This window comes from Erigeron canadensis, chromosome 4, assembly GCF_010389155.1.
Source record: "Erigeron canadensis isolate Cc75 chromosome 4, C_canadensis_v1, whole genome shotgun sequence".
Taxonomy (NCBI): domain Eukaryota; kingdom Viridiplantae; phylum Streptophyta; class Magnoliopsida; order Asterales; family Asteraceae; genus Erigeron; species Erigeron canadensis.
The window spans coordinates 22829706-22856876 of NC_057764.1; the positions used below are offsets into that span (position 1 = coordinate 22829706).

Here is a 27171-nt window from a genome sequence, read left to right on the forward strand (position 1 = left end):
AATCGAAAATGAAACACGTGTTTTACTCTTCGCGAGGATGCTAGGCATGACTGTTATCTTTTTTCATTCACTTAATTTTAGTTTTTACTAACAATGGAAAATATTATAGGACAATTTTGCTAATAATAAATCCATAAACTGCAGGCTCCTGGAATAAGCTTTGTTATCATTGTAGAGAACTTCGGGCAAAAGGATTTCAACTTCGTTCTCATGTAGCATTTTCTTTATTGATGTCCTGCTATAGAAATACATGTCAGGTTGTGTTTTTATTTTGGTAATTGATTAATAAATGTGTAAATTTGGCAGGTCGGGTAACAAGTGGTTTTATATGGACCAACACGTGTTTGTTCATGTTGGTACGAAACACTTTTTAATTTTAATGACTAAAGAGGTTTGTTAATTGTCTCGATGGCTTTTTACCCTTCTGACCCACTTCGTTTTAAGCTATTTGTTGTTTTACCGGTTTAATTGGTTAGAGATAAAAAAATATTTATGTTTAACGCATTAATAAGGGAATTGTTTGAAATTGCCAGCTCTACTTTGTCATAAAAGTGGCACTGGTTGGAATTTTGGTAGTAATTATGAGACGATAATGCAGGATCCATTTCCAGTTGCTGCCGTGTGTTGTAATATTTGGGAGAATACTGCAGCACAGATGTTGTTTCTAAAACATGCCATGTCAGCAACACCTGATGTATTTACGTTTGCAGATAGCAGTACACGACCGGTACGCTGAATAAGCTTTGCGGGTTTTATATATGATCTGGTTGGATATAATTGTATTTCTCTGTTAAATATTATCTGCAGGAAGATGAGGATGCCGTAAATGGTCATTACTTTCAAGCTAACCAAGCTGTTCAACCACTGTTTTGCCTAGACTTACTCGAGGTGCTGTGTGAGTTAGCTGAAAAAGGCCATGCTACTTCTGTTCGGTCATTGCTCGAGTTTTATCTTAGGAATTTCCCCGAAGTGCTTCTACTTGGGATGGCCCGTGTTATTGTAATGTTTCCTCACTGTTAATAATTATTGTGTTTTGATTTCGGCAATCTTCTTGGAAATAACTTTTGTTATTATATACAGACCACATCTAATCTCATTCAGCGTGAAGTTTCTTCAACTGTTTTACCTCTGCTAATTAAAGATGCTTCCAATAATGGAATTATACTCCAGTTTTTGTATGCCAATCCTCTCCTATTTTCAAGAGCAGTAGATGATATTCTCCGACATGAACCCCTAAATGTGAATAGATTTGTAGACGTATTTTACGAGTTGGAGGTCAGATTTTCATTTTTGATTTATTTCCTTTAATTATGTGTTGCCGTGCTATATTTATTCTAATATCTATGCTTTACAGATCCTGTTGTATGTACTAGATCTGGTACCAATATCTCTGGGAATTAGACTGGCTGCAATCGCATCTCAAAAGGAATTCATAGATTTGACCCAATGGTTGAGCAGTAATTTAGACGAATCTAAAGACGAGTTGTTTGAGGTAAATTACAGCTGTTATACTTTTCTACCTTTGCGTACCGGGTATAAATATGCAGCTCGTTGATGTTATATGTTAATGACGGGAAAATGGACGGGTCAGACGAGTTGGGTAAGGGGAATAAAGTATAAACACTTAACATTTTGTATCGCCAGATTGAATGGACCCAACCCACTCTGTCCAAATAATATAAACTCTTCTTTTAAAAGTCAGAGTTTCAAATATGATTCTTTTGAAATCCTGCATATGTGGTCTGAAAAATATGAGATTTAGGCTGACAGACATGTTTACCATCCCAGGAGTGCTCTAAATTCCTAAAAGAGGTCGAAGAGAACACAGGCGAAATTTGGAATCTGTACAAGGAGACAGCTCCTGTAGTTTCAAAGGTTAATTTATCATGCATGGTTGTATCACCAAATAATTTCAGTTATTATTGATCCATGAAATGCTGAAAATGCATTCTTTATTTATAGTTTCTTCGGGCGTGTACTTGCATCTCCTCTGATCAATTGTCCGAACAAATGAAAAGTTTGTATGTGATGTCAACACTCAATAGTCCACAAAAGGAGTCTATTGAATATCCTGATACTTCAAAATCTGAAGTTAATGACAAGCATACAAACACTGGCGAAATTTGGAATGTGTACAAGGAGACAGCTCCTGTCGTTCCAAAGGTTAATTTTATCTTGGTTGTATCACCAAATAATTTCAGTTATTATTGATTCATAAAATGCTGAAAATCCACACTTTACTTATTGTTTCTTCAGGCGTGTGCTCACATCTCCACTGATCAACTTTCCGAACAAATGAAAAATTTGTATGTGACGTCAACACACAATAGTCCACAAAAGGATTGTATTGGACATCCCAATACTTCAAAATCTGAAGTTTGTGACAATCATATAAACATTGAGGTCAGCTCTTATTATTGTAGCTCTCTAGTGCGAGTAAACCTTAATCGATATTTTGCCATTACCACAATATCACAAAGTTTGACCCAAAAATCCTTCATTTTGGTTTCGTGTATAGATGCCGGTTTCATCTTCCTGTTTGAGTGGACACGATGGTGCATATCTTGATTCTAAAGTAAATTCTCCAATCCAGCTTGAACAGAGGACTGAAGGTTCCAGAGAAACAAATCAAAACGTGTCTACTTCAAGACAAGTACCAGTTGCTTCCGCAGCCAGTAAGTTTCCTGTACTTGTAGCAAGAAGCTTTATGTTGTTTGTTTACATGCACAACCTCTCACATTTTGGTTTATGTTGGTTATTGCATTGCAGGTTTTGGTTCAATAACCAACGAAACACTGACTGCTGCATCCAAAAATAGAGAAACACCTATTGAAGTCCCGCCATTAGAAATTCAGGATAAGATATTATTCGTTACCAATGTTTTATCTACTGCCAACATAGACTCAAAGGCAAACGAATTTAAGGAGATTCTTGAAACAAAATTCTATCCTTGGTTTGCAAATTATTTAGTTGTTACAAGGTGAGAAACTTATATCGACGAACTACATTTTGAGTACTCATATGCAGCAAGTGGGAAGTTTCTATTTCTGAATCACTGATTATGTTGACAGAGCAAGCATGGAACCAAATCTGCACATGTTATATATAAGTTTTCTTCAGAAATGTAATATAAAACATCTTACCAAGGAAATCATTCACGAAACATACGAGAACTGCAAGGTATTCTTTTACAGCTTAATTGTTTCTGCACTTAAAGATGATACTATTATTGTAAAAGTTTGCAGTACTATAATATGGCAATGCAACAGGTTCTTTTAAGGTCTGAGCTTCTTAAAACCAGTGCGGAAGAGCGTAAGTTGCTGAAAAATCTTGGAGGGTGGCTCGGGAAGCTTACAATCGGCAGAAATCATGTTCTACTAGCAAAACATATCGATCCTAAATCCTTAATCGTAGAGGTAACTTAGGTGTATCATATCATTTTAATATGAGATATATCTTGACTTTTGTTAGAAGCATATTAAGTTTAGGGATAAAGGCACGGGTGTGTAACCAACTATAACCAAAAGGTTATGTAATGTACAAATCTACTCGACTTGCTATGTAATGTAACCAACTTTGTTTTTTTGGTTATGCAATGTAAGGAACCGGCTAGGAAACAAGTTGCAGGTTACCACTTTCAATTTTATTCCCTTTTTGTTAAAAAAATTGTCACTTGTTACAGATATTAAGAATATAAAATTTTTTTAATATCTATATATACACAATCTCTCTATATATATACATTACCATGACGGCAAAAATTATTTTATCATCCAAGCGCGAATTTCCAGCCCTCCTATCTTCATTGCAATGCTCATTGAGGTCAGTTGAGGGGTTGGTTCCCTTGGTCGCACCAAGTTGTTGCTGTTCATGGTCAGCCGCCAGCCTGGAGGTGGATGGTGGAGGTTGCACGGCGGCAGAAGAATGCTCCACCCCTTCCAAATCTTTTTTCGAGCTATATGTTACGGTTACCTTAGTCACACCATGAGGGATGTCCTCGAGGCCGGAGCTCCAGTCAACAGTGGCGGCAGCCGGCAGAACAGTAGCGGCGACAGAGTTAGGGTTTAATGGGGGGAAATCCTCCATACGGTCATCAGATTGGAAATTAGATCTCATAAAATATTTGAAAGTATTTGATTTTTGTTGTAGTCAGATTTGGATTTTGTTTGGTTTGAATCTTCACAAAGAATCGAGATTTTTGTTGCCTTTTTCTTTGAAATTTTCTTGGGTTTTCCTCGGTCAACAACAAATTCTGATTCCATGATTGAATAAAAAAGAAAGCTGCTAAGAGGAAAGTGAATCGCCCATTCCCAGTAAAGAATAATCAATCAGCTTCGTAATTACACATTTGTATATGAATATTTGTGGCTATCTTTGGAAATTTCATAGATATAGATACAGTCTGAGATAGATATAATAAGATACGGTAAGTGAAGATGAATGGAATGACGTGGCATTTATAACCGGATGGAAACCTTCTGTAGCCGGTCGCTCACATTGCATAACCCAAAAAACAAAGTTGGTTACATTAGTAGCAAGTCGAGTAGATGGGTACATTACATAGCCTTTTGGTCATAGTTGGGTACACTCCATGCCTTCATCCCTTAAGTTTATTATCTATTTGCGTAGGGGTATGAAAAGGGTTTAATGATTGGAGTGATTCCTTTTATCTCCAAGGTATGCAACTCCAATGGTTTATGTTTGCTCGTTAAATTAAATAACTACCGTTAGTATATAATGGCTAATTTTCATTTCACTTGTAGATTCTGGAATCATGCAAACACAGTCTAGCATATCAGCCACCGAATCCATGGACCATGGGCATTCTTGAATTACTTGCTGAAGTTTATGCAATGCCAAATCTCAAGTTGTATCTCAAGTTTGAAATTGAAGTATAAATTCAACTGAATTATAAATCAAAACTGAAATTATATAATTGTGTCTCTCTATATATGCTCATGGTATGCTCTTTCAGGTACTGTTTAAGAATCTCGATGTGGATATTAAGTCGGTCTGTCCAACATCTCTTCTTAACAACAGGGCAAGGATAATCGAAGGAAACCCTGATTTTTCTCAGCAAGTTAATCATGCTATATCTTCGGTGAGATCATCTGTGAATCAAGTTGAATTATCACCTGAAGCTGTCAGACTATCTTATCAAAGTGGTCTTTTAAATACATCGTACCAGGTTTGTTATCTATTTATGTTTTTGAAAGTATTCTAACAGCTTAAATGCCTTCAATGACTCCCATCAGTATCTGAATTGATAATTCCTTCTGTTTATGTGGATAGCGTCCTGGTCAACTCCATCTTTCTGCTATAACTTTAGGTGTGCCCGATAATCAGCTTTCATCTGCTCAAGGACTTCCAGTTGCACAAAATCCATATGTGGTCAGTTTTGTGACTAGAGATCATATTTTTGTGTATTATGTGTAAATGTAATGAAAATCCAACAAACTCCTGAAATAGTTGATATACTTTCAAAGTTAAGATGGTCATTGTATTCGCAGCTACCGGCACCAGAACTCAATGCTCCCCAGTTCCAATGTTTCTTTCTGATAACGCATATGCGGAGGTTCTACTATTCTCATGTCGTTTTCAGATAGAAATAATAATAAATAATTCTTACGCTATATACTAATTGTTTTTATTATTATTATGTACTTTTCAGTGTGCTTTCAATGGCTATGGAAAAAGCTGTGGAAAAACTACTTTCTACTGTCGTTAAAAGGATTGTTTCTATAGCAACCCAAACAACAATTAACCTTGTTTTAAAGGTGTCAGTTATTTTTAGTTAGATGGTTTTAAGGCAATGCTTTTGAATTTTCCGACCACTTAAGGTTTTGTATGTTAAATGGCAGGACTATGTTACTGATCCACATGATAACTCGATACACAGTGCATCAAGCTTCATGGTTGCTCAGCTTGCTGGAAATCTATCATATGTGACTTGCAAGGTTCAATGTTAATTGTGTAATCGAGTCACTGTGTATATAATTGTATAATACTGTATTACTGACTCTGTTCTCCCTTTGCTGTAGGAACGGCTCCGAAGTCAGATGTCAACTCAGCTAAGAAACTCTTTGCTGGGTTTGAATATTTCTAGTGAATATCTTGAACCGGTCATGCAACAAGTTATTAACGAGAATCTTGATTTGGGTTGTGCATCAATTGAAAAGGCTGCAATGGAGGAGGTTTGATATAATACCATTAGATACAAATATGTCAACTTTTAATCATCAAATATACAATGGTTGCTCCTGAATAGTGTTAGAAATTTGGGTAATAGCAAGTACACCCACACAAAAATCTGCAAACATATACACAAAAAAAGATGTACACACAATAACCAAAAGACCAACACAGATAAACAAGATCATAAGAACCATATGACACAAGAATGTATGTGGCTATATCTCTAGCAAGAAGGTTTAAAATTGATAACCCTGACCCAGTGGTACTTTGGATCCAAATGACCTTTCCCCAAGAACCGCAACCCCAATCAATGAGCTTATGAGCACCTATCTTTGAATACCGCCCTGTGGAGTTAGGAATGGATCCGAATTGTGACTTATGCCTAATAAAGTCCTGTATGATGGCTCCTGAAAGCATGTGCGGCAAGGGAATACAAAATACGAGTATCTTTGTAATTTTGAGAAACTTTAGCTACAAGTGAATTGTGAGCAAGAAGTTTCCTTACTTGTATAATAGGTCTAAATGACTTTCCATACTTCCAATCCATGTACTACTTTCCAAATAACTTCAAATAAACTTTCTATACTTAGTTTTCTAAATAATCATTAGTCTCCTCAACTTAACCCCACATCAACTAGACTCAACTTATCCCGTATCCTTACATCCGTAAATCCATTAAACAAAGTTGAAATACACTCCCTTACTACTACTAGAGCATTAGATATCTGATAAAATACACAATTATGGGGTGTTGACTCCCCTTGCTTTACTTTAACACCTTCAATCGGTTCCATAAAAGGTCAAAGCTTGAATCCTGGTCTAATATGTACATCTTTTTTTTTAGAACGGCGTGTTAGGTTGTTAGTGGTTCGAACCCTAGCAGTGACATCCAACCGGGCATTGGAACCCGAAGGTACCCTTGGAGACCAAGGGTGCGATAACACGGCCCGCACACGTCCGAAACCATCTATTAATATTTTCCTAATCTTATTACAGTATTAAATTTACTAATAGCTGTAACATCATATATTGCTTGGTTTTTGCCACTAAAACATGCAAATCTCATTGTCTATCACTAAGATCTACATTCCTTTTCAGCGTCTTGATCATTGTTAGGGCGACTCAATAGTATTGAAGGGTCAAGCAACCGCTTAAGGCATCTACATGCTAAGGGCTTCAATCTTATTCAACTTTTTAGGCTTGAATATCTTCAGTTTTGGCTATATGTATATGTTTTGGACTAGGTTTTAAAAGGAACAAGAATTTGTGCCCTAGGTAGGAAATAAAACATGTAAATCTTGACATTCGCCTCATAGTTTTCGTTAGTACACACGTATTTTTAGTTTTAGTTTATTTATGTTGGTCCCCTTGATAAACGAGGAGGGTTTTTTGTTAGAGTCTTCATAAAAAGGCCTCCATAATTGATTTGGCTAGGTCCGCCAAAAAGGTTAAGGTGGCCTGGTCATGTATGAATATCACATTCAAAAACAATTGGCTTCTTTTTGTGTTCCGTTTTTATCTTGTGCTTCCATTTGAATCTCAAACTTATAATGGTTATTGTCAGCCTAACATAAACAATCATGGAAATTGTTACCATAGGAATTATCCTAGTAAAAACTACTAGATTGTTGCTAGTTTAGACCATCTACACTTACAGCTAGTTTAACCCATTTTTAAGAAAAATTTAATTTCTTACTTCCATTTAAACAACACAACCAAACTCAACCTTTTATACCCATCAGCAACCAAGATAAACCATTTTTTTATTAGTTAAATATAACAAACAAACAAAAAGAAAATTGAACAAACCCAATCAAAAAGCCACATGTTGTGTGTGCTATGGTTGCAACCTCGGTTGCTCCAGCCACCAGGTCGAGGCATTAAACATAATTTATCTTATCAATGTTAGAACATTGTTAACCCAATCCAATCAAAAATCACCATAGTGGATAGTTTTAGCTGTGTGTCCAACACTCCAACTAAAGCACTGTCTATGGCAATCGATGTGAATTGCTCTAGTTCCATCGCAATGATGTATCCATGTACCATGTTGCAAATAAGTCCTTACTAGATTTTGATGTTTTGATTACACACTTGTTTTGTCCATTCGCATGTATCATGGTAAGGATGCACTCCATGTTGATAACGGCCACAAACTTGTAATACTTCATATTGATTCCTCCATAATACACAGACTATATAACACCTTTTGTCTATCATACATTTTTCATGTACCCAAAATAAATTTAATAAATATTTCTTTAAGTTGAAAAGTTTTGTTTTGATCATCACGTCTTTTTTTAAACGACTATCTATTCTACTCCTACTCCTAAACTACACGAATGCCTAGGATGCAACTAAGAACTTTCGAAAAACGCCTTCCAACAATCCACTCTTACAAATGTGAGAAGTGAAACTCAAATCCAGGTGGAATACTTAAAAGGATCACGTCTCCTTTTAAATTTCACCCATTGAAATATTTTGTGATGGACAAGTTTACATGCCTTGCCTTCCTCATAGCGCAGTGAACAAAGTCTCTTCTTGGTCTGTCATCCTCAACCTAGTCATTCTTCTTATGTTGTACTTTATGACGTGAGAATTTACTTTTCATGCAAACATCCATTTTTCCGCATTTTCTAAGGTATTACTTTTCCTGCCTATTTTCTTTAGATATTTTGACACAAAATATCTAATATGTTGATCAGTGACACAATGGTTACATGCCGTTGATCCCACAGAAAAATTTAGGGTATGTTGGTTGCACCGGATAGAATGATGGTGGAATAGAATGGCTTCCTCCTCTTTTGTGAGTCTTTTTTATGTCATGGCTTGATTTGCCATTAGGAAGGAGTGGCACTTTGCTGGTGATCCAGTGGTCCACTAAGATGATATCTCCAACAACGGGTATAAAAGTTTTGAAAATGAAGACAATTATATAAATGATGACTATTCAAGATACTTTGGGTGTATTATATAAATGAGGGTGATCATAAAAGGATGACTCATCCTATCTCACCAATATACATATAATTATAAATTGCATAATTTTCTAGTTTGGTATAGAATGACAATTCAAAATCGTAAAGCTACCTCTTAATATCTTATTCTGATAGGGTGTCAGAAAATGGTAAGGAATGAAATAGTTAGTTCAGGTTCAGTCTTAATCCGAATACGCTAATCAAATAATGTCTTAATCCAGTGAACTTCCATACAAATATAATTCTTTACTTCATTGGTTAATCCGTTTTCAGCTAAATACTACATGCAGTTATCTTCAAACTGATGGTTGATATCAATTTCTTGGACTTTTGTTTAGTGACAGCACGTTATATTTAATTAGTTGCATCTTGTGCAGGGGCTAATTTTAGTAAGAAGGGAACTTATCCGCCATCTTACTAAAATTAACATAAGTGCTACTCCTGAAGAATTTGATATCAAGTCTGGCCAACTGTATCTTCCTGGATCTTAAGTCTTTTAAGGTATAGAATGAGAATTCAAAATCGTAAAGTTATCTCTAAATATCTTAACGCAGAAATGGTGTCAGAAAACGGTAAGGAAATAATTAATTCAGATCCATTCTTAATCAGAATATGCTAATCAACAGAGGCTCACCTGCTTTGACTCTAGCGAGCCAGCTCTTGGGATTAGTCTACTCACAAAGCGAGTATGACACCCATAATTACCACACACACACAAATAAATAATGTCTTAATCCAGTCAACTTTTCAACAACTATAATTTCATCGGTTTACTGCTAACTACTACATCCAGTTATCTTCCAAGTAATGGTCAACACCAATTTCTTGGACTTCTTTTTTGTGACAGCATGTTATACTTAATTAGTTGCATCTTGTGCAGGGGCTAATCTTAGTAAGAAGGTAACTTATTCACCATCTTGCTAAATTAACATAAGTGCCGCTTCTGAAGATTTTCTGGCCAACTGTATCTTTCCGAATCATAAGTTTTTTAAGGTATAGAATGATATCTCAAAATTGTAAAGTTATCTCTAAATATCTTATTTGAGCAAAACACTCAAAGGGTGTCACAAAACAGTAAGAAAATAATTAGTTCAGATCAGAATATATGCTAATCAAAAAATGTCTCGATCCAGTCAACTCGTCAACAACTATAGAATCTTTACTTCTTTGGTTTCCTGCTTAATACTACATACAGTTATTTTCAGACGGTTAATTAATACCATATTCTCAGACATAGTTTTACTGACACCATGTTATATACAGTTGCATCTTGTCCAGGGGCTAATTTTAGTAAGAAGGGAACTTATCCGCCATCTTACTAAAATTAACATAAGTGCTGCCCCTGAAGAATTTGATCTCAAGTCTGGCCAACTGTATCTTCCCGGATCTTAAGTCTGTTAAGGTATAGAATAAGAATTCAAAATCGTAAAGCTATCTCTAAATATCTTATTTGAGCAAAACATTGAAAGGGTGTCAGAAAAATGTTGAGGAAAGAATTGGTTCAGATCCAGTCTTAATCAGGATATGCTAATCAAATAATGTCTTAATCCAGTCAACTTCTTAACAAGTATAGATTCTTTACTTCTTTGGTTTACTGCTGAATACTACATGCAGTTATCTTCAAAGTAAGAGTTCTTGGATTTTTTTTTAGTGACAGGATGTTATTATTAGTTGCATTTTGTGCAGGGACTAATCTTAATAAGAGGAACCGATTCATTAACTTACTCAACTTAACATAAGTGCTACTTCTGAAGAGTTTGATCTTAAATCTGGCCAACTTTATCTTCCCAGACAACAAGTTTTAAGGTAGAATCATATCCTTTATAGTTCATAATATAAGAGTTGATATTATATATCATTTTTTAGTACTTATAGAATTGAAGATCCTCTTATTCTTACTAATTTTCAGAATTTTGCTTCATTCTACCATCAAAGTTTTAATCAAGACCGGAATACTCATATATCAATGGGTACTGATAGTGAACCACAAAATTCAGCACCTTCGAATGCTGAAAACGTAAGTGAAACTCTCTAAACAATAATTCAAGTTAATAGGTTTTAAAGTATGCCTTAATATCTGTAAAACGTGTCTTCTGTGATCTAGAACTTTGAAGTCCGTGAACAGACTTCATTTCAACCATCAGCTCCCGATCTTTTTACAAGCAACAGTACTGAACCTTCAGTAAGTACTGGTGGTGCATCAGATCAATACCAGTCTATTTCGCAGAAGGTTTGAGTTTGGTTTCTCAATGTGTGGTTTTTTCTGTCGGAAAGGATGATATTATTATTGAACCTTCAGTAAGTACTGCTGATTTCAACTTTTATTTTGGACAGGCGGATACTCATTCTGTATCTGGCACGGTTGACAAAGGTCCAGAGTCTTCTGAACCAGATGCTCCTGAATTCCATGGACAGGTAGTAAAGTTGGAAGTTTAATGTCAGCTTTTCATTTTCAGCGATGATACTTCATGGCTGATTCTTAGTAGTGTATTTTATATAATTCTAAGTTATGAGAAATTGATGAGAATTTACTACTTTGTTTAAACGACTAGGGGGAGATTTTCAGCAACTTTTTCCACCTTCTCCTGGTGATTATTACGACTCTTGTCCTGTTCAGTTTATTCTTCATACGCTCAAAGCAACCACAATATGCGTTATTTTATGTTAAGATATACAAAGGAAAAAGAAACTAACTTGACCATGCTCAATATCTTCAGGAGCACGCTGTATCAGGGCAATGTCATCAACATGAAGATCCACCATCTTTCCACGACATTGATAGATACACGGATCTTGTCTTTTCTAGCTTGAAGGTAGGAGTCACTGCTTGTGTAGTCTATTATATATTTTTATATATATGGGGTGCAGTTTATTTGATCTATACTTTATTTTTTCTAGTTTTATCATGTGGACCAGGGATCAATCAAGCTCTTTCTTTTGTCAAAGGTATGGATTCAAAACTTTTATTAATTTGTCTGGTAATTGTAATTGCAAAACATAATACAGTTTTCTCCATACAGGTCTTAGAAGTGATCGTGACATTCATTATCAGAGATGCAAAGGAAAAGAAAAACTCATTCAGACCTAAGCCATTTTCCAGGCTATTTATCAACTTTTTCATTCACATTGACACCCTGGAGTCTATTATTGACGATACAAACTTTAAGGTATCCTCAATTGCCTTCAAAAGCTTAATTGTTTCGTTTTGTATTACGTTACTAATTTCCTTCCCTTCTACAGGTTCTGAAGACCATCTCAAATTCACTTCGTTCCCTACAGCCTGCTAAAGTTCCTGCATTTGGGTTCGTGCAACTTATATATCAAATTAATACAAATGAATGCAGAAAGAACATCTGATTAGAAACCGAGGGTAAATACTTGTGTTGTCATTTTATCTTTTGATATATTGTGCCTCTGATGTTTGAGCTAATCAGTCACAAAGATTTCATGCCAAAACTGCTCAATGCAGATGATCAGAGTAGATGGCAATATTTCCTAAACCTTCTGGTAGACTTTTTGCGGTTCATGGAGCCTTCATTTAGGACCCCTGAACAAAAAGAGCCGGTGTGTATCTTTTACTAACAAAATGAATCTTGTATTAACCATTTAAGCCTTTAGTAACCAGAATGCATGTATTTTTCTTGAACCGCTCAGGTTAATCTTCTCTATGAAGAAACATGCAGGCTGCTGTTAGCATTGCTTGAAGAATTCCCAGAGTTCCTCTGTTGTTACCATTTCAGCTTGTGTGATGTCATCCCTTCACAATGTGTAGAGTTGCGGAATGCAATTCTTTGTGCAATCCCGCGCAACATGAGGAATCCAGATCATCACACCACTGACTCAAAGGTTAATTTTGTGACTAACCTTTATTGACTATGTAAACTAGTATACAATTTGAGGGGGTTGGGTAACAGGTTAAAACAGATCATTATGTACGTTCAGGCTGACCCGAAACAGTGTTTTTCCTTTTGTTTTCTTTCTAAAGAAATTAATGTGTCAAACATCATTTCAAATTTAATAGTAAAAAGGTTTATGTTTAACGAAGTTCTAAAAGCAAAATATATACTATTTTTCAGGTAAATCTGTATGCTGAGATGAATCAGCCACCCTGCATTCTTTCCGATTTTGATGCTTCTTTGAAAGCCAGCAATATGAAAAGAGAAGTGGACGAGTATCTGACGGTATGTATGATTTTAGTTAGTAACTGAAGATAGAAAATTCAATCGATTGAAGCTACTTATTTTTAGTATGTATTTTTTGGTTCTTACTGCAGACGAGGCAAAAAGATTTGCCATTTCTTTCTCAGTTGAAGAATAAACTTCTTCTTCGGGAACATGAAGCTAAAAGATCTGGAACACGATACGATGTGCCTTTGATCAACTCACTTGTGCTTTATGTTGGAACAAAGGTACATTCAAAAGTTTTCCTCTTCATATGTCTGGAGGTTGAGAATTAGCTGGATTAGGTGATGGGTCAACATGGGTAATATGTTTTTCCAGAATACAGTTCAAACTTCAAAATGTGTGCGGGTTGACCTGAAGCATTATTTTATTAAATGAGTATCATTAGGAAAAATTTGTGTGTCAGAGTCATTCGTATACGCATTGGTGATATATTCATGACTATATGCTTACATGCTATGACAGGCAATTGAGCAGCTGTATCCCAGTACAACTCCTCATTCAACATCCGCAGCTAAGGGTGCTCCATTGATCGTCTTCTATGCTGCTTCGGCTTTAGATATCTTCCAAACATTAATACTGGACTTAGATACAGAAGGGCGTTATGCTTTCTTCAATGCAGTTGCAAACAATCTTCGTTATCCCAACAACCACACGAATTACTTTAAATTCATTTTGCTTTACTTTTTTCGCAAGATTAACCAGGCAAGTTGACTCTCTCCATAATTAATCGGTTACTAGTTTGCTTCATTCGTTTTGTGAGAATTACAGCGTTTGAGCCAACTCATTGCATAATTAATCTGATATCATTAGTCTTACAATAATGATCATTTACGTTGGTTCAAAATTTGGGCCGTTGAATCTCTATAGACTTTGTATGGTAGATAATAGTATATGTTTACTTTTAAGCAGGAGGTAATCCAGGCACAGATAACCAGAGTTTTATTGGGTTATTTGATCACTCATCGTCCACATCCATGGGGCGTTCTTGTCACCTTCCTTGACCTTACTACAGTAACCAAATGTTTCAAAACTCATTCACTCTTTAGGTTCATCCCTTTATTGAGTTTAAATTTATGAGAAAGCAGTTGTACTGTTGTAGTAATACTCCGTATATTTATTTTTGTAACAGGATCCTAAGTACAAGTTTTGGAGCTTAAGTTTTACAACGCGTGACCCTGAGATCAAAAGAATCATCAACTTAGTTACATCATACCTTGTTAGCTCGAATCCAGTGGAAGACGACGTTGGTACTTCTGGAACGGTGCCTGAAAAGATGCCTTAGAAGCTATTTGTACTTGTGAATGTAGTTCCTCAAACATATCATGGTAGCCAGAACCGAGTGTATGATGTATATATGTGCAGTGCTATAAATTCGTATTTACTTTACCAAATGTGTATGCATTAAAATTTCTAGACTTTTTAATAGTTTATATACATACATATTCAAGTTGGAGAGCTTTGATCTATGATTATGTGTGCTCATGTGCTCGAGAATAATACATGTACTGAGTATATAAATTGTGCAGATCTTGATATTTAAAAATAAACTGGTTTAAATCAATGTTTTAAAAACTGATTAGATTACTAATTTCGGTTCAACCAAACAGACTAGTCAAACTTGTAAGTCGATAAAAAAAATGAGAACCTAATATTTTTAGTACAGCAAAAATATAAGATTTAAACTCCATGAACAAACCAAAATGTGCACTCCTGAGCCTTTTTAAACCAAACCTAGTCACTGATTTCATCTTTCAAACCAAAAATATAAGATTTAAACTCAATGAACAAACCAAAATGCCAAGAATTGCCTATTTCCTGGGCACTCCTGAGCCTTTTTCAAACCAGGGCAGTTATAAGACCTTCAAGACACTCAGAGATAATTTACTGTATGACAGCCAAAGTCTTCATCATCTGATTCGTCATATTTAGGTTATTCTTCTTTCAAAAATCGCAATGACATGTTTAATTGTTTATAATGTGATGATTCTTATTGTACCACATAATGCCCCTTTTACCATTTGGTGGAAGTGGAATAGGGGGTGTGCCTACTTCGCACACCAAACAGCAAACATAATAAACCAACCCATCTCCTGATGGCCTAATACAAACCGAAATTCCTTGTTACTAGTTCCGCTAACTGAAAAACATTTTTGTATCAAGTTAAAACAATTACCCAGTTGTAGTTAAGGGAGTGTTTGTGCTAGGCTACTTCCTAATGCTTATGAAGGACATAGCCATGAAGCTTGGGGAGTCGGCTCTCTTACAAATTCAAGCATAAAAATCGATGAATTTTGGCAGGTAAGCTCACAGATAATAGTTAAGAGTTGATCAAGTCCAAGACAACCTTCTAATGATGAACAAATTGAGGCCTATGTGGACTCGGATTTTCTTGCAAGTTCCCCAAACAATGTAAAAAGTGTTTGATGTGTTGACCATCTGAAACTTTTTAGTGCCTCAAAAAGGATAACTATAGACAGAAAGCAAGTTCACCAGGTATACGTGACTTTTAAACATCCATTGTCATTTGCGGTTGGTTCTAACTCGACATGTAACACAATCTAACCAATGTGCCAAATCGGCATCTCATGCAATTCTCGTGCAGCTAAACTATCGAAAGCGCTTGATAATGTGCTTATTTTTTATTAACGCTGCTATTTTTCTCGAACATCTAAATGTTTTTAACTGTTGTAAGGCACGTTAACACATCCCACCTCAACATTAATGAATTAAACAAACTGTTTTTGAAAGAAATATCATAGTATATTATCTGAACGGTTTAAAAACAAAAAGATACAAAATCTGTTCCCACTTGACAAGCACAAAGTTAAACTAGACCAAGTAAACCAAACCTAGTCACTGATTTCATCTTTCAACAACATAATACTCGCTTTACTCTTTACGGACCAAGTAAAGCTTACCCACGACATGAAGTACAGCAACAAAAGCAATGAAGCCGATGCTCATCACAAGAACAACATTTGGCGAGATCTTCAATCCAGGTGCATCATCAGTGTAGAACTGGAGCATGTTCCCAGCGGTTCCACCTGTTGCCCCTCCGGTTCCACTCGTCCTTCTCCTTCTCAAGTTAGCTGCAGCTGCCGCTGCACTTCCTCTTGGTGGAGCTGCCCCATTCAAAGCCATTCTGTTCCAATAAGTGTAGACACCAAGAGCATTAGCTTTGAATTTAGGATTTCAGCTATAGGTGGTAATTTCAACCCCTTTTACAGTTACTGAATAGATCAAAATGGGGTTAACTTTTTACTCTGAATGGTCCAGCAGAATGATTAAAACATATAATTAAAAAGGAATCAAAGTTAAGCAGGTAAAAAGTCATACTTGCTGTATACAACCTCCTAAATCGTTACTTCAAGAAATCGTATCATTATTGAAAAAATATATACAAATGTTCCAGTCACACTTCACACAATTTAAATAATTCTTCACCAATAACTGGTTCAAATCAACCAGAATCCACACATTGCAACCAATACCTAAAAACCACCGAGTTTAACCCATAACCCAACCCACCCACTTTGCCAAATCTGGTTTTTAGCATGTGAAAACTTATGTAGCCCATCAAGCTAATGACTTATGAGTATATCTACATAGCAAACCTAAAAAATACCAATTACAATCTCTATGACTACAAAAGCTAAAGAAAATGCGCATATCCCACAATGAAAAAGTTACGATTTTGTCTGGTTTAAACTAACAAAAGTTGCGGTATTTCAGCATCTAAACCTGATCCTAGATATAAACCCGCCCTAGCAAGAATGCGTTAATTGATTAGCAAACTAAAGCATCAATATAAACAGTTGTCCTAAGTAATCAGTTCCATAATTCCGCGATTTCGCACAACAAAAATAAATGAAAATCATATCCTGTATATTATTCGCCAATCGCCGCTAAAACTCATAACTCCTAAAACCAATGATAGCAAATCAAAACACAATAGTACTTTTTTAGCTAAATATATAAATACAAATTTCTCCATGATTTCAAAATAACTAAATCCATAAAACACCACAAACTAAAAGAAATGTAACCTTACAATCATTATTATAATTATTATTATTATAATTATTATTTGTTTCGACAAACTTATATAGAACTTAGATATAATAATAAACCTAATAACATAAGATAAATACAAACACCCTAAAAATCAACAAGTATTAATATATATATATATATATATATATATATATATATATATATATTAATATATTTATATATATATACATACACACACTCGATTAACGATTGAAAATGTCAATTAGAGCCAAATGATAAGATGTGATTACATACATACAGATCTAATGAAATTATAAAAGATAAAATTAAACTCAAATAAAAATAAATAAAGAAACTAACCTTTATTTATCAATTGAATTGAATTGAATTATTAGAATGAGAAAGATGAAAGGAATTATAAAATCGTTGCGTTCGAAGAAGATCTGATCTGATCTGATCGAGAGAGACGCGTAAATGGTTTAGTTTTGACGTTAAATTTTAACTAAAGCTGGGTTGACACATCACTCTGACCAATTAGAATTTACCACGTGGATATTCTTATTTATTTTTTTGTTTGATAGTCATTTGGGCCTTCAGGCCCGAGAATTAGATTAGGTAATTCAATACCATATATTTTATTTAGCCCACATCTACTTTGATATAAATATACTAAATGAAGGGCTTTTTTCTTACCATTTGTTCTTTTTTTTCCTACTATTCAGTCGTGATATTACATTAGAATAAATACGTAACCTACACAATAAGATATTGATCATAATCCGTTACTAGTATTTGGGGATTAAACCCCAAAACATATCATCCATCAAGATCAAACTCAACTACATATATTAAAAGTTGTGGTACTTATATGATCTCTCTTTTCTAATATATATATTCTATAGGTACCAATAAAAATGTATTTAATGCATTTTGAAAATTGAAAAATATAAGAAGTTTTTTTTGAATTAAAAAATGTGTTTTTAAATTCTTAAAATTTGTTTAAAAAGAAACCTTGTTATTTATTATTTTCATTAGAACGACGTGATAGTTGGTTAGTGGCTCGAGCCCTTTCAGTAACACCCAAGCGGTCAGTATCCTAGAGGTTGGAACCCTAAGGCACTCTTAGAGCCCAAGGGTGCGATAACACGTCTCGCATGTGTCCAAAGAGGTAAATGCCGGAAGCCATGGAAAATTGAGATCCAATCCCTAGTCTCCAAGCCAACATCCCTTCCCCGGAACCCCATCCATGATGCATTGATGCACTTTTTTGTGTGTTCCTTTATGACACCAATTTTTTTTAACATTAAGTCGATATATAACATCGGGGAAACCTCGCCCTATAATAATGAAGCCTTGCACGAACCTGAGATATTGACCATGAGTCGTTACAGATATTCAAAGAGAAAACCCCCAAAGTTTTATCTATACTATATTATAAAGCAAAAAGTCTCTGTTTAACATTTTAAGTTTCAACATTTACTTCCTCAAAATGCCCAAACTATCAATTATATATTTATCAAATACCCTTTCTCTCTCCTCAAATCTCAACCAATCATATTTTTTCTCTCTCCTCCATAAATCATTTATTCCTCCAATTCATTCAAAATCTTTTATCTCACAAACCGTACATCGATAAATTATAAAAATTTTATGGGTGTTCTTAAAATTTCATTCTCTTTCATTAGAGATGTCATTCAATATACTTTCGACGAATTTTTAAATCCGATGACGGAACCCGTACGGTTAAGACATTTGGCTATCACACTTTATGACATATCAACCCACCATCTCACCGTCGCAACGCGCGGGTACTTACTCTCGTCATCCTTAAAAATCGAACTCAAAACCTTAGATAAAACTGAAAGTACATTTGATCACTAGGCTGACTTTCAATGACATACTTGTAATTGATAAGTTGTAAGGCCTCTGCCAACCATCGAACTAGTTCGTGCTCTTCCTCACTGTCACATCAGCTTTTCTCTCTCCTAAATCACTACCAACTCCACCTCTTCCTCAACTCTTCCTCAACTTTTAATTTATTCTTATTTTATATTTAACAAAACTATATACTTTTAAAAATAAATTAACTTTTATTTTATTATCAGTTTGTGGGGCTCGTTTTACTGATTTTGAATTTTGAAAAAAAAACGGCTAGTGTATTTTAATTTTTTTATTTTGATTATTTCCTCCTATTTATATTCAACTTAACACACTCATTTCAAATCACAACAACTTCTTTCAAATCATTTTTTATCCTCCTCAAAACCATTCTATTTCAATATGGCCAGACAAATATGGAGTGAATCCGAACAGCTTTTGTTTTGCAGGTGTTGGATAGCTGAAAGTGAAATGGTTAACTTACCAAACGAGGCCGCTTTTTGGACCAACATATCTGAGCACTTCAACGCGAACACCTCTGAAGGTCCAAGGGGCAAATCTCAAGTACTAGGTAAGTTCCAAAAAATTCGCAATAAATGTAACCAGTTTCAGGCAATTTATAGGAAGTTGAATGCACAGATTCATTCTGATGAGTTGCTCTATGCAAAGGCGCATCAGGAATACTGTCAGATTTATGGGAAAGGCTTCAGGTACGAGCAGTGTTTCAGGGAGCTTATCACAGTTGCCCACTTTCATCAGAATTAAGTCTGTTTTATGGGAATGTCTGTTTTATGTATTTTAATTATGTGTGTTTTGTGTATTTTAATTAAGTGTGTTTTGTGTATTTTATTTAAGTTTGTTTTATGTATTGTAATGTCTACTTTGTATTTTAATAAAAACAGACTTTTATTCATAATTTAAAAACACTACAAACTTATTAAACAAAAACATACACCATAATAATTCATAGAACAACCTTATTTCTTTATCTCATAAACTGATGCTCTTTTACATTCACCACAACTATATGTAGCAGTCACTAAAATGTTATGAATATTGAGCTAGTAATTGAATCTCTAATGCTATTGCGTTATTATTTATGTAGTAGTCACTAACTAAAATGTTATTACGAATGTGATTTTTAAACATGTTTGTTTTATTGTACAAAAAGTAGTAACGGTGTAGCTTGTTCCCCGTTTGCTTTTATTTCCATGTAAATTACTATACCTATCAATGAAAATAGAAAGGGTAAAGTTGAAAATAATAATAATAATAATAATAATAATAATAATAATAATTAGTAAAACAGAGAATAAAGGCCCGGCACCAATCATAACCCACTATTATTTTCTTCATAAAATCTCTATATATAATAAAACAAAATTGTTTTTTATAAGTATTTTTAGAAAGTTTTTGATGTGACAAATTCATATTTCATCTTAAAAACCTTTTTGTCTAATTATGATGTCATATATAAATAAAATAGGAAATAACCCCTTACATGTTTAATGAAAATATTGATCATTTATTTAAAGAATAAAAATTCTCTCTTATATAATATTACAAATAAAATGGTTTTTAATTTATTTAATTGATTTATTAACTTATATAATTATTGTGTTAGTTAAATTATTAGATTTATATCAAGTTATAATGTTTTAAGAACAAAATTACATAAAATTTTATATTATATTTTATATAATTTTAAAATTTTAATTAACATGCCTGGATTGAACCCGGGTTGATTAACTAGTATTAGAAAATGAATACACAAAAACACACACACATATTAACTAAAAGTTAATGAAAGTTTTTTTTTTTTTTTTCAAAGAGGTTAAAAATTGTTTTTGATTAGTCAATAGAATTTTTTATTTTTTAAATTTCATTTCGTATCATATATGAAGATATGAAGATTAGCACGTAAGTTATTAATTAATTTCGTCAAAATTAAAAAAATGAACACCGACAGTGACAAAGGCGAAAACTAGAACTATGAATTAATTAAAAAACACTGGATTTTATTCGGGAAAATGTATGGATATATAGAAAAATTAAAGAAGATGGTAGCGATGATATTGTACAAAAATGTACTTTCTATTTTTAGGAGATTTGGTTGTCGAAAATAAAATCTCTGCTACTTGTGTTATCTGGCGGCAGTTGGATGGGCCTTCCATGGCTCCATCATTTCTTAAATAATATTCTCATTTCTTTGGAAAATCTGCATGAATGTATACAATAAATACAAAATTGCGGTGACGTTGACAGTGATAGCAATGGGTGGTAACGGTAGTAGTAACGATGTGGTTATTAAACTACAAGCAATTGATGTAAATGGTACTGTAGTTATTTTATGGTTAAGAGATAAATCTTTTATAAATAATTTTATTAAGAGTATTATAGAAATATTATGTGGAAATATTTAAACTAATAAATAAATGAGAGAGTTAATTTGAACAAATATCGTTGAAAAATATTTTAGGATATTTTGGGTAGATTTAGTATGTGAGTTGAGAATGTGTTAAAAATTAAGGGTATCTTTGGTATTTTAAAGATGGAAAGTTGAAAAGATGAAAGAGTAGTTTGTTTTATAATGAATTATAGATTAAATAATATTCAATTTATCAATTACATCTATAATTCATATCTATACTCCCTTATAATACAAACTAGATTTTCTATTTTTGGAATCTTTTAATCTCTTAAAACATTTATAACATACATCTTTTATCTACTAAATTACCCTCATTAACTCCTTAAATCACATGAATTATCTTACATTAATTATATATCTTACTCGCCGTCTATACTCCCTTATAATACAACTAGGTATTCTATTTTTGGAAACTCTTAATCTTTTAAAACATTTATAACATAGATTTTTTGTCTACTAAATACCTTCATTAACTCCTTAAATCACATTAATTATTTTACATCAATTATCTATCTTACTCGCCGCCGTTTCCACTACAAATCGCCACCGTCACCACCGACCGCCGCCTACACAACCTATCCCTACTCTTTTAAGTAATTAAGATTTTGAAATGACCATATTACCCATCTTCTTTATTCATTAATTTAAACATCTTTACCTATTTACCTATAATACCCTTAATAAATCAAATTACAACATAAATCTTCCAACCCTTAATGAACCATATTAACCCCTCTTACATCAATTAATTTACATTCACCACCACCGTCACCGCCGCACATCGTCGTCACCACTACCGTCGTCACCACACCTTCGTTACTACAACATCATTTCTGCATTGTGTAGGCATGTGTCTAGTTTATATAAATATAAGATGAGACGATGAGTGACAAATCCAAATTAATAAGAAATTAAACCCAAATATTATTGAGTTTATCTTTTATTTGATGGGGCGAGGGCCTGGTTAAATTAACTGTGAGGGCCCAACCAAAACTCATGTACAAAATGTTCACTAGATGTATTAGGTCGGTCCTTATAGGGGAGTCTAGCCCGCGTCCGACGCCAACCCCCTTGCAAATGCTAGTAGCACGAGCGGCGTCCACCCTGCGTCCGAGTCGTTTGTTCTAAATATAGATGTACGTTCTTGCTTGCTGGTGGGTCCTAAACTCGAATTTTTCTTTGAGTGTATGTGCAAGTATGTGTGATGTGTGTGTATTGTATATATATATAATAAGAACACTTAAAAACATCATTTTGATGCATTAAAAGTCTATAAAACTAACATAGTACTTAACTAATTATCATTATTTAAGTGTTAAACAACACATTGATTCGTCAAAATCGAAAAAAATCACCTTTTTTTGTGTGCATCTATCTTGGATGCATATTCATCTAATATGATGCATCCAACAAAAAACGAGATTTTTTTGGATTTTGACGGATCAATGTGTTGTTAAACACTTAAATAATGATAATTAGTCATGCACTATGTCAGTTTTGTGGACTTTTAATGCATCAAAATGTAGTTTTTAAGTGTTCCCATTTGTTCTTATTTTAACTTCGTTCTCATTTGATTGTCACCATATATATATATATATAAATATAGGTATGTATATGTATATCATAGGAAGAAGAAGATGCTTCGTATTACTCGTATATTATATGTATAATTTAATATTAGTTTTAGTTTTAACACCCAAACTTTAAGTTATTTACTAAATAAGTTTTATAGTTTTAAAATTATACTTTTAAACCCTAATTTCTATCTAGATTTTGTTTAAAGTTATATAAGATTTGTTATTATTATTAATAAAAGTTTTACTTAATTTGTTTTTTAATTTAGTTTAATTTTATGAAAAAGAAAAATGAAATAATAAAATAATGGATGATTAGTAGAAGAAGTGAGTAGTATAAGGAGGGGGGTGTTCTTGAGGTGTTCTAAGAGTGAGAAAGTTGATGAATAGTGGAATAAGTGAGGAAAAAGTGGTATATAAAAGGAGAGGCCTTAGACTGCTTGAGGGCATATGCCCCCGCATTGAAAATGCCGATTCGCCCCTGCTTGATACAATTCTACGAGCATAATACCTGCGCGTTGCGATGAAATTTTGTTTTAGGAATAAAAATTTGTTTTAAGGCTAGATATGGTAATTTAGTGTTGTAGTGTGTGGAGGGACATTTTGGGAAACATAAATATGCTGAAAGTGGTTTTTGGCGGAAGAAAATATGTTTAACTTTTTAAGACATACCATAAATAAAAATCTAAAATATTTTATAATGTAGTAAAGATTAGAATAGCACGATATCCATCCTTAAACTAATATATTATGTTAATGGTTTTGACTAATAAAAATCTAAAGAAAAAGAAAAATGCTCAGTACCATCTTCTGTGGATTTGAGTCTCAATACCTTGACAGTGTATGAGGGAGGTTAAGATGTAAACAAATTTTACCTTTACTCAAGTAGATAAGCTGTTTATATTTTTTTACATAAATAGTAAAAAAGACCCCACAATCTTTCCTGATCTTGCAAATTGTGATACATCATTAACATTGAACGTAATGCTCTTGTATATGTACGATTATTGGATACACTAATATTTCTGAATTGATAAACCGTAAAGTGGATATATTGTAAGAAACTATATATTGTGTATTAAGAATTATTACACGTGCTTCTTGAATAAAACCTGATAATGTAATGATGAATTATCGTTTGGTCTTTAGCCCAATGGTATGATCAGCGTCTTGATCTTCATAACTTGTTGATCATGGGTTTGAATCTAGTTAAGAACATTGTTTGTGTGATTTATTGGGTTTTTTTATTTTTTTTATATATATAACAGTGATATATCGGTGTATTGATATATAGTATTTGTTTGAAGATAACTTGATGATAAATTTATTGTATGATAGATTAAATGTAATTAGAATCATATATAAGATAAAAAAAAAAAAGTTAACACAATAGAAGTAAACAAAGTATAGATAGATGGAATTGGTATTAATTTTGTCTTGAAGGTCAACATCATTATGAGGGTCGTGACTCGTGTAGGCCAGATAATATATCGCTATGTTGCTACTATTATAATTAAGTTGACAATTATGATTTAGACACTTTCAGTAATAAGAAGTTTTATACGAGTAAGTGAGAAACTTAAAGCATCATAGTGGTCCAAAGTTCTAGTGTTCATGATGAAACACCATGGTAGTGTATATGGACAACTAAGGAATTGGTACGAACGAATTGTAGAATTGAATAAAAATGAAACACTTAATTGGAAGCAATTAGTGTGAATGAAAGCACGTGTTAGCGAAAGTAAAATGTGGCTAAACAAAAGCATATAATTAAATGAGTGTTTTGGATATATAGGAAAATTAAGATGCGAAATGAAAAGATCGATCTAGTCATCGAGAAGTAATCTATGCAAATTTATAATACTAGGCTGCGACTCAATAGGTTGACCAATGACCATGTCCATATATGTACCCGAAACTCAAAGGATAATATATCATATCATCAATGCATTAGACATTACAAATCCATTTATTGGTTATTAAGAAAGGAAGGATTATTTTGTAACATGGTACGGTATATTATTTATTTTTATATTTCTATTTCTATTTGAACTTGTTTTCACTCATTACCAAACGCTTCATATTAACACTTCTTCTAACAGAGGTAAGGATGAACAATTATTCTCAAATTTCTATTCCATCTTAAAACCGGAAACTCACAAAGTGATATTAAATTTCAAATGGAACTGACACCGATATAAAACCACCACTGACCTGACTCTATTTATCGATGGACTCTAGCTAGCTAACTTTGTAATTATTTTTTTACTTTGTTGGATTTGATATGTGCTCAGAAAATACTAAAATACCAATCTGAAAAAGGAATTGAATTATCTCCTTTTAGTTTAAAGAAGGTTGGTTTAACAATTTCATTATCAATATGCAGCCATCTCCATATGGAGATTTTGTGATTAAATGCATGAAAAGGTTTTTTTTTCCTAATATTCAGTCGGATTTACAAAAATTTAAACAAATCACCAACTCTAATGAACCATGATATAAAACTAGCATTGTACCCGTGCAATGCGGCAGAGGTTTGGTCATGACGAAGATTGGTGGTGGTGACGGCGGTCGTGGTGGTGACGAACTATTGTTGGTGGTGGATGTACGTAATTGATGTAAAGATATAGTGGAGATATTTTAAAAGATAAGGGATTGATGATGTAAATTAATTAATCAAGGATAAAGTGATAATTTTACATCTAACACTTTTATAAGAGCGAAAGTGATAATTATTATAAGATAGTATAGATGTTATTTAATTATCTATTATTAATATAAAGTATATTTGAAATACAGTTTTAAGGCACCAAACAATATGTGTAGAAAAGACTTTTAGGGTGAAACCAAGAGGATATTTTGTAGCTACAAAACACCTGTAAAAACCCCACAAACGCAACAGGTTGAAAAACCAAAAAGATTTTATTATTACTACTCACTAGTGTACAAAGCCTCATTGCACGTGCAACTTGTACTACTCATTTAATTTTGACTATTCAATAATGTAATATTGTTGACACAAATCTCTAGGCCTTTTAATTGCCGTCTTCAACTTCGGACCCATACCATTTCAATCCTCCCCTATACTAAACTGTCGGCAGCTCATTCTTTGTACTACTGTTATGCCACATTGTACACAAATTAAAAAAATATATAGTGTTTTTTTACCACAAATGTTAGTTGTTGATTCTAATTTTAATGTTTAGATTTGAACTTATGATTATCAATTTTCTTCTTTTTTATTTTTAACCACTAGACCAAAATGCATCGACATCATTTTACATGTCATATACGAATATACGATTGTATTGACTTGAGTACTTGACATAAGTTATTCATTTTTACATAAGATATATATATATATATGTTTGTTTGTTTATGACTTATTTACAGGTTGCATGTTATAGTTCAAAAGCAAACTAATTCATGTAGTTACATTTGACTTTGTAGTAAAATTGCCCTTAAAAAACTAAAAAACAATCAAACATCACTCAACTTATCATTTCTAGCTAGCATGACCTAGCGAGCTAATTAACGCTTTATTTCTCTTTAAATTACAAAAGCATACCCAAACAAAAACCGAAGATAACATAAATTTCAGTAAATGATATTTAAATCAGGTATTATGGCCTTTTATAATGAATGGCCTTTGACTCAAGTGATGGAAGTTATAAATGTTTAAGAAGGTTACAACTAAGGTAGTTTAATATTTTAATGTAAGTTGAATTTTCAAATTCAAATTCAAATATTAGAATAAGATCTTGTAAATCATGCATTAAGACATGTGCATCACTCTTAATTATAAGTTTAATATGAAAATACTAGTAATATAACTATTATTATTCTCCTTTCCTTTCGCCTTCATTTTCCTATATATTCACTTTCTTTATTCGTTATCTACCAACCTCTCTACTCAC

The 27171-nt window shown here is 33.4% G+C and overlaps 3 protein-coding genes across 3 annotated transcripts; 1 reads left to right on the forward strand and 2 right to left on the reverse strand.

The window, feature by feature from the left end:
- Nucleotides 1-2924: 2924 nt before the first annotated feature.
- LOC122597176 lies at nucleotides 2925-4116 on the reverse strand. The gene is made up of 2 exons (XM_043769805.1): nucleotides 3748-4116; nucleotides 2925-3090 (listed from the first exon to the last, which is right to left on the reverse strand). The coding sequence occupies exons 1-2, from the start codon at nucleotides 4114-4116 to the stop codon at nucleotides 2974-2976; spliced, it is 486 nt and encodes a 161-aa protein (XP_043625740.1). The 3' UTR covers nucleotides 2925-2973.
- On the forward strand, nucleotides 4116-14823 carry LOC122597177 (CCR4-NOT transcription complex subunit 1-like). Its single transcript, XM_043769806.1, has 25 exons — nucleotides 4116-4677; nucleotides 4764-4892; nucleotides 4976-5188; nucleotides 5293-5391; nucleotides 5511-5575; nucleotides 5672-5777; nucleotides 5862-5957; nucleotides 6042-6194; nucleotides 9551-9659; nucleotides 10054-10073; nucleotides 10437-10546; nucleotides 11040-11190; nucleotides 11278-11403; nucleotides 11508-11588; nucleotides 11891-11986; nucleotides 12090-12119; nucleotides 12194-12340; nucleotides 12414-12475; nucleotides 12608-12737; nucleotides 12828-13019; nucleotides 13250-13354; nucleotides 13447-13581; nucleotides 13820-14059; nucleotides 14267-14368; nucleotides 14487-14823. The coding sequence occupies exons 1-25, from the start codon at nucleotides 4648-4650 to the stop codon at nucleotides 14637-14639; spliced, it is 2880 nt and encodes a 959-aa protein (XP_043625741.1). The 5' UTR covers nucleotides 4116-4647; the 3' UTR covers nucleotides 14640-14823.
- Nucleotides 14824-16095: 1272 nt separating this feature from the next.
- On the reverse strand, nucleotides 16096-17850 carry LOC122596325 (protein transport protein Sec61 subunit beta-like). Its single transcript, XM_043768876.1, has 2 exons — nucleotides 17732-17850; nucleotides 16096-16499 (listed from the first exon to the last, which is right to left on the reverse strand). The coding sequence occupies exon 2, from the start codon at nucleotides 16496-16498 to the stop codon at nucleotides 16247-16249; it is 252 nt and encodes an 83-aa protein (XP_043624811.1). The 5' UTR covers nucleotide 16499; nucleotides 17732-17850; the 3' UTR covers nucleotides 16096-16246.
- Between the last annotated feature and the right edge of the window lie 9321 nt (nucleotides 17851-27171).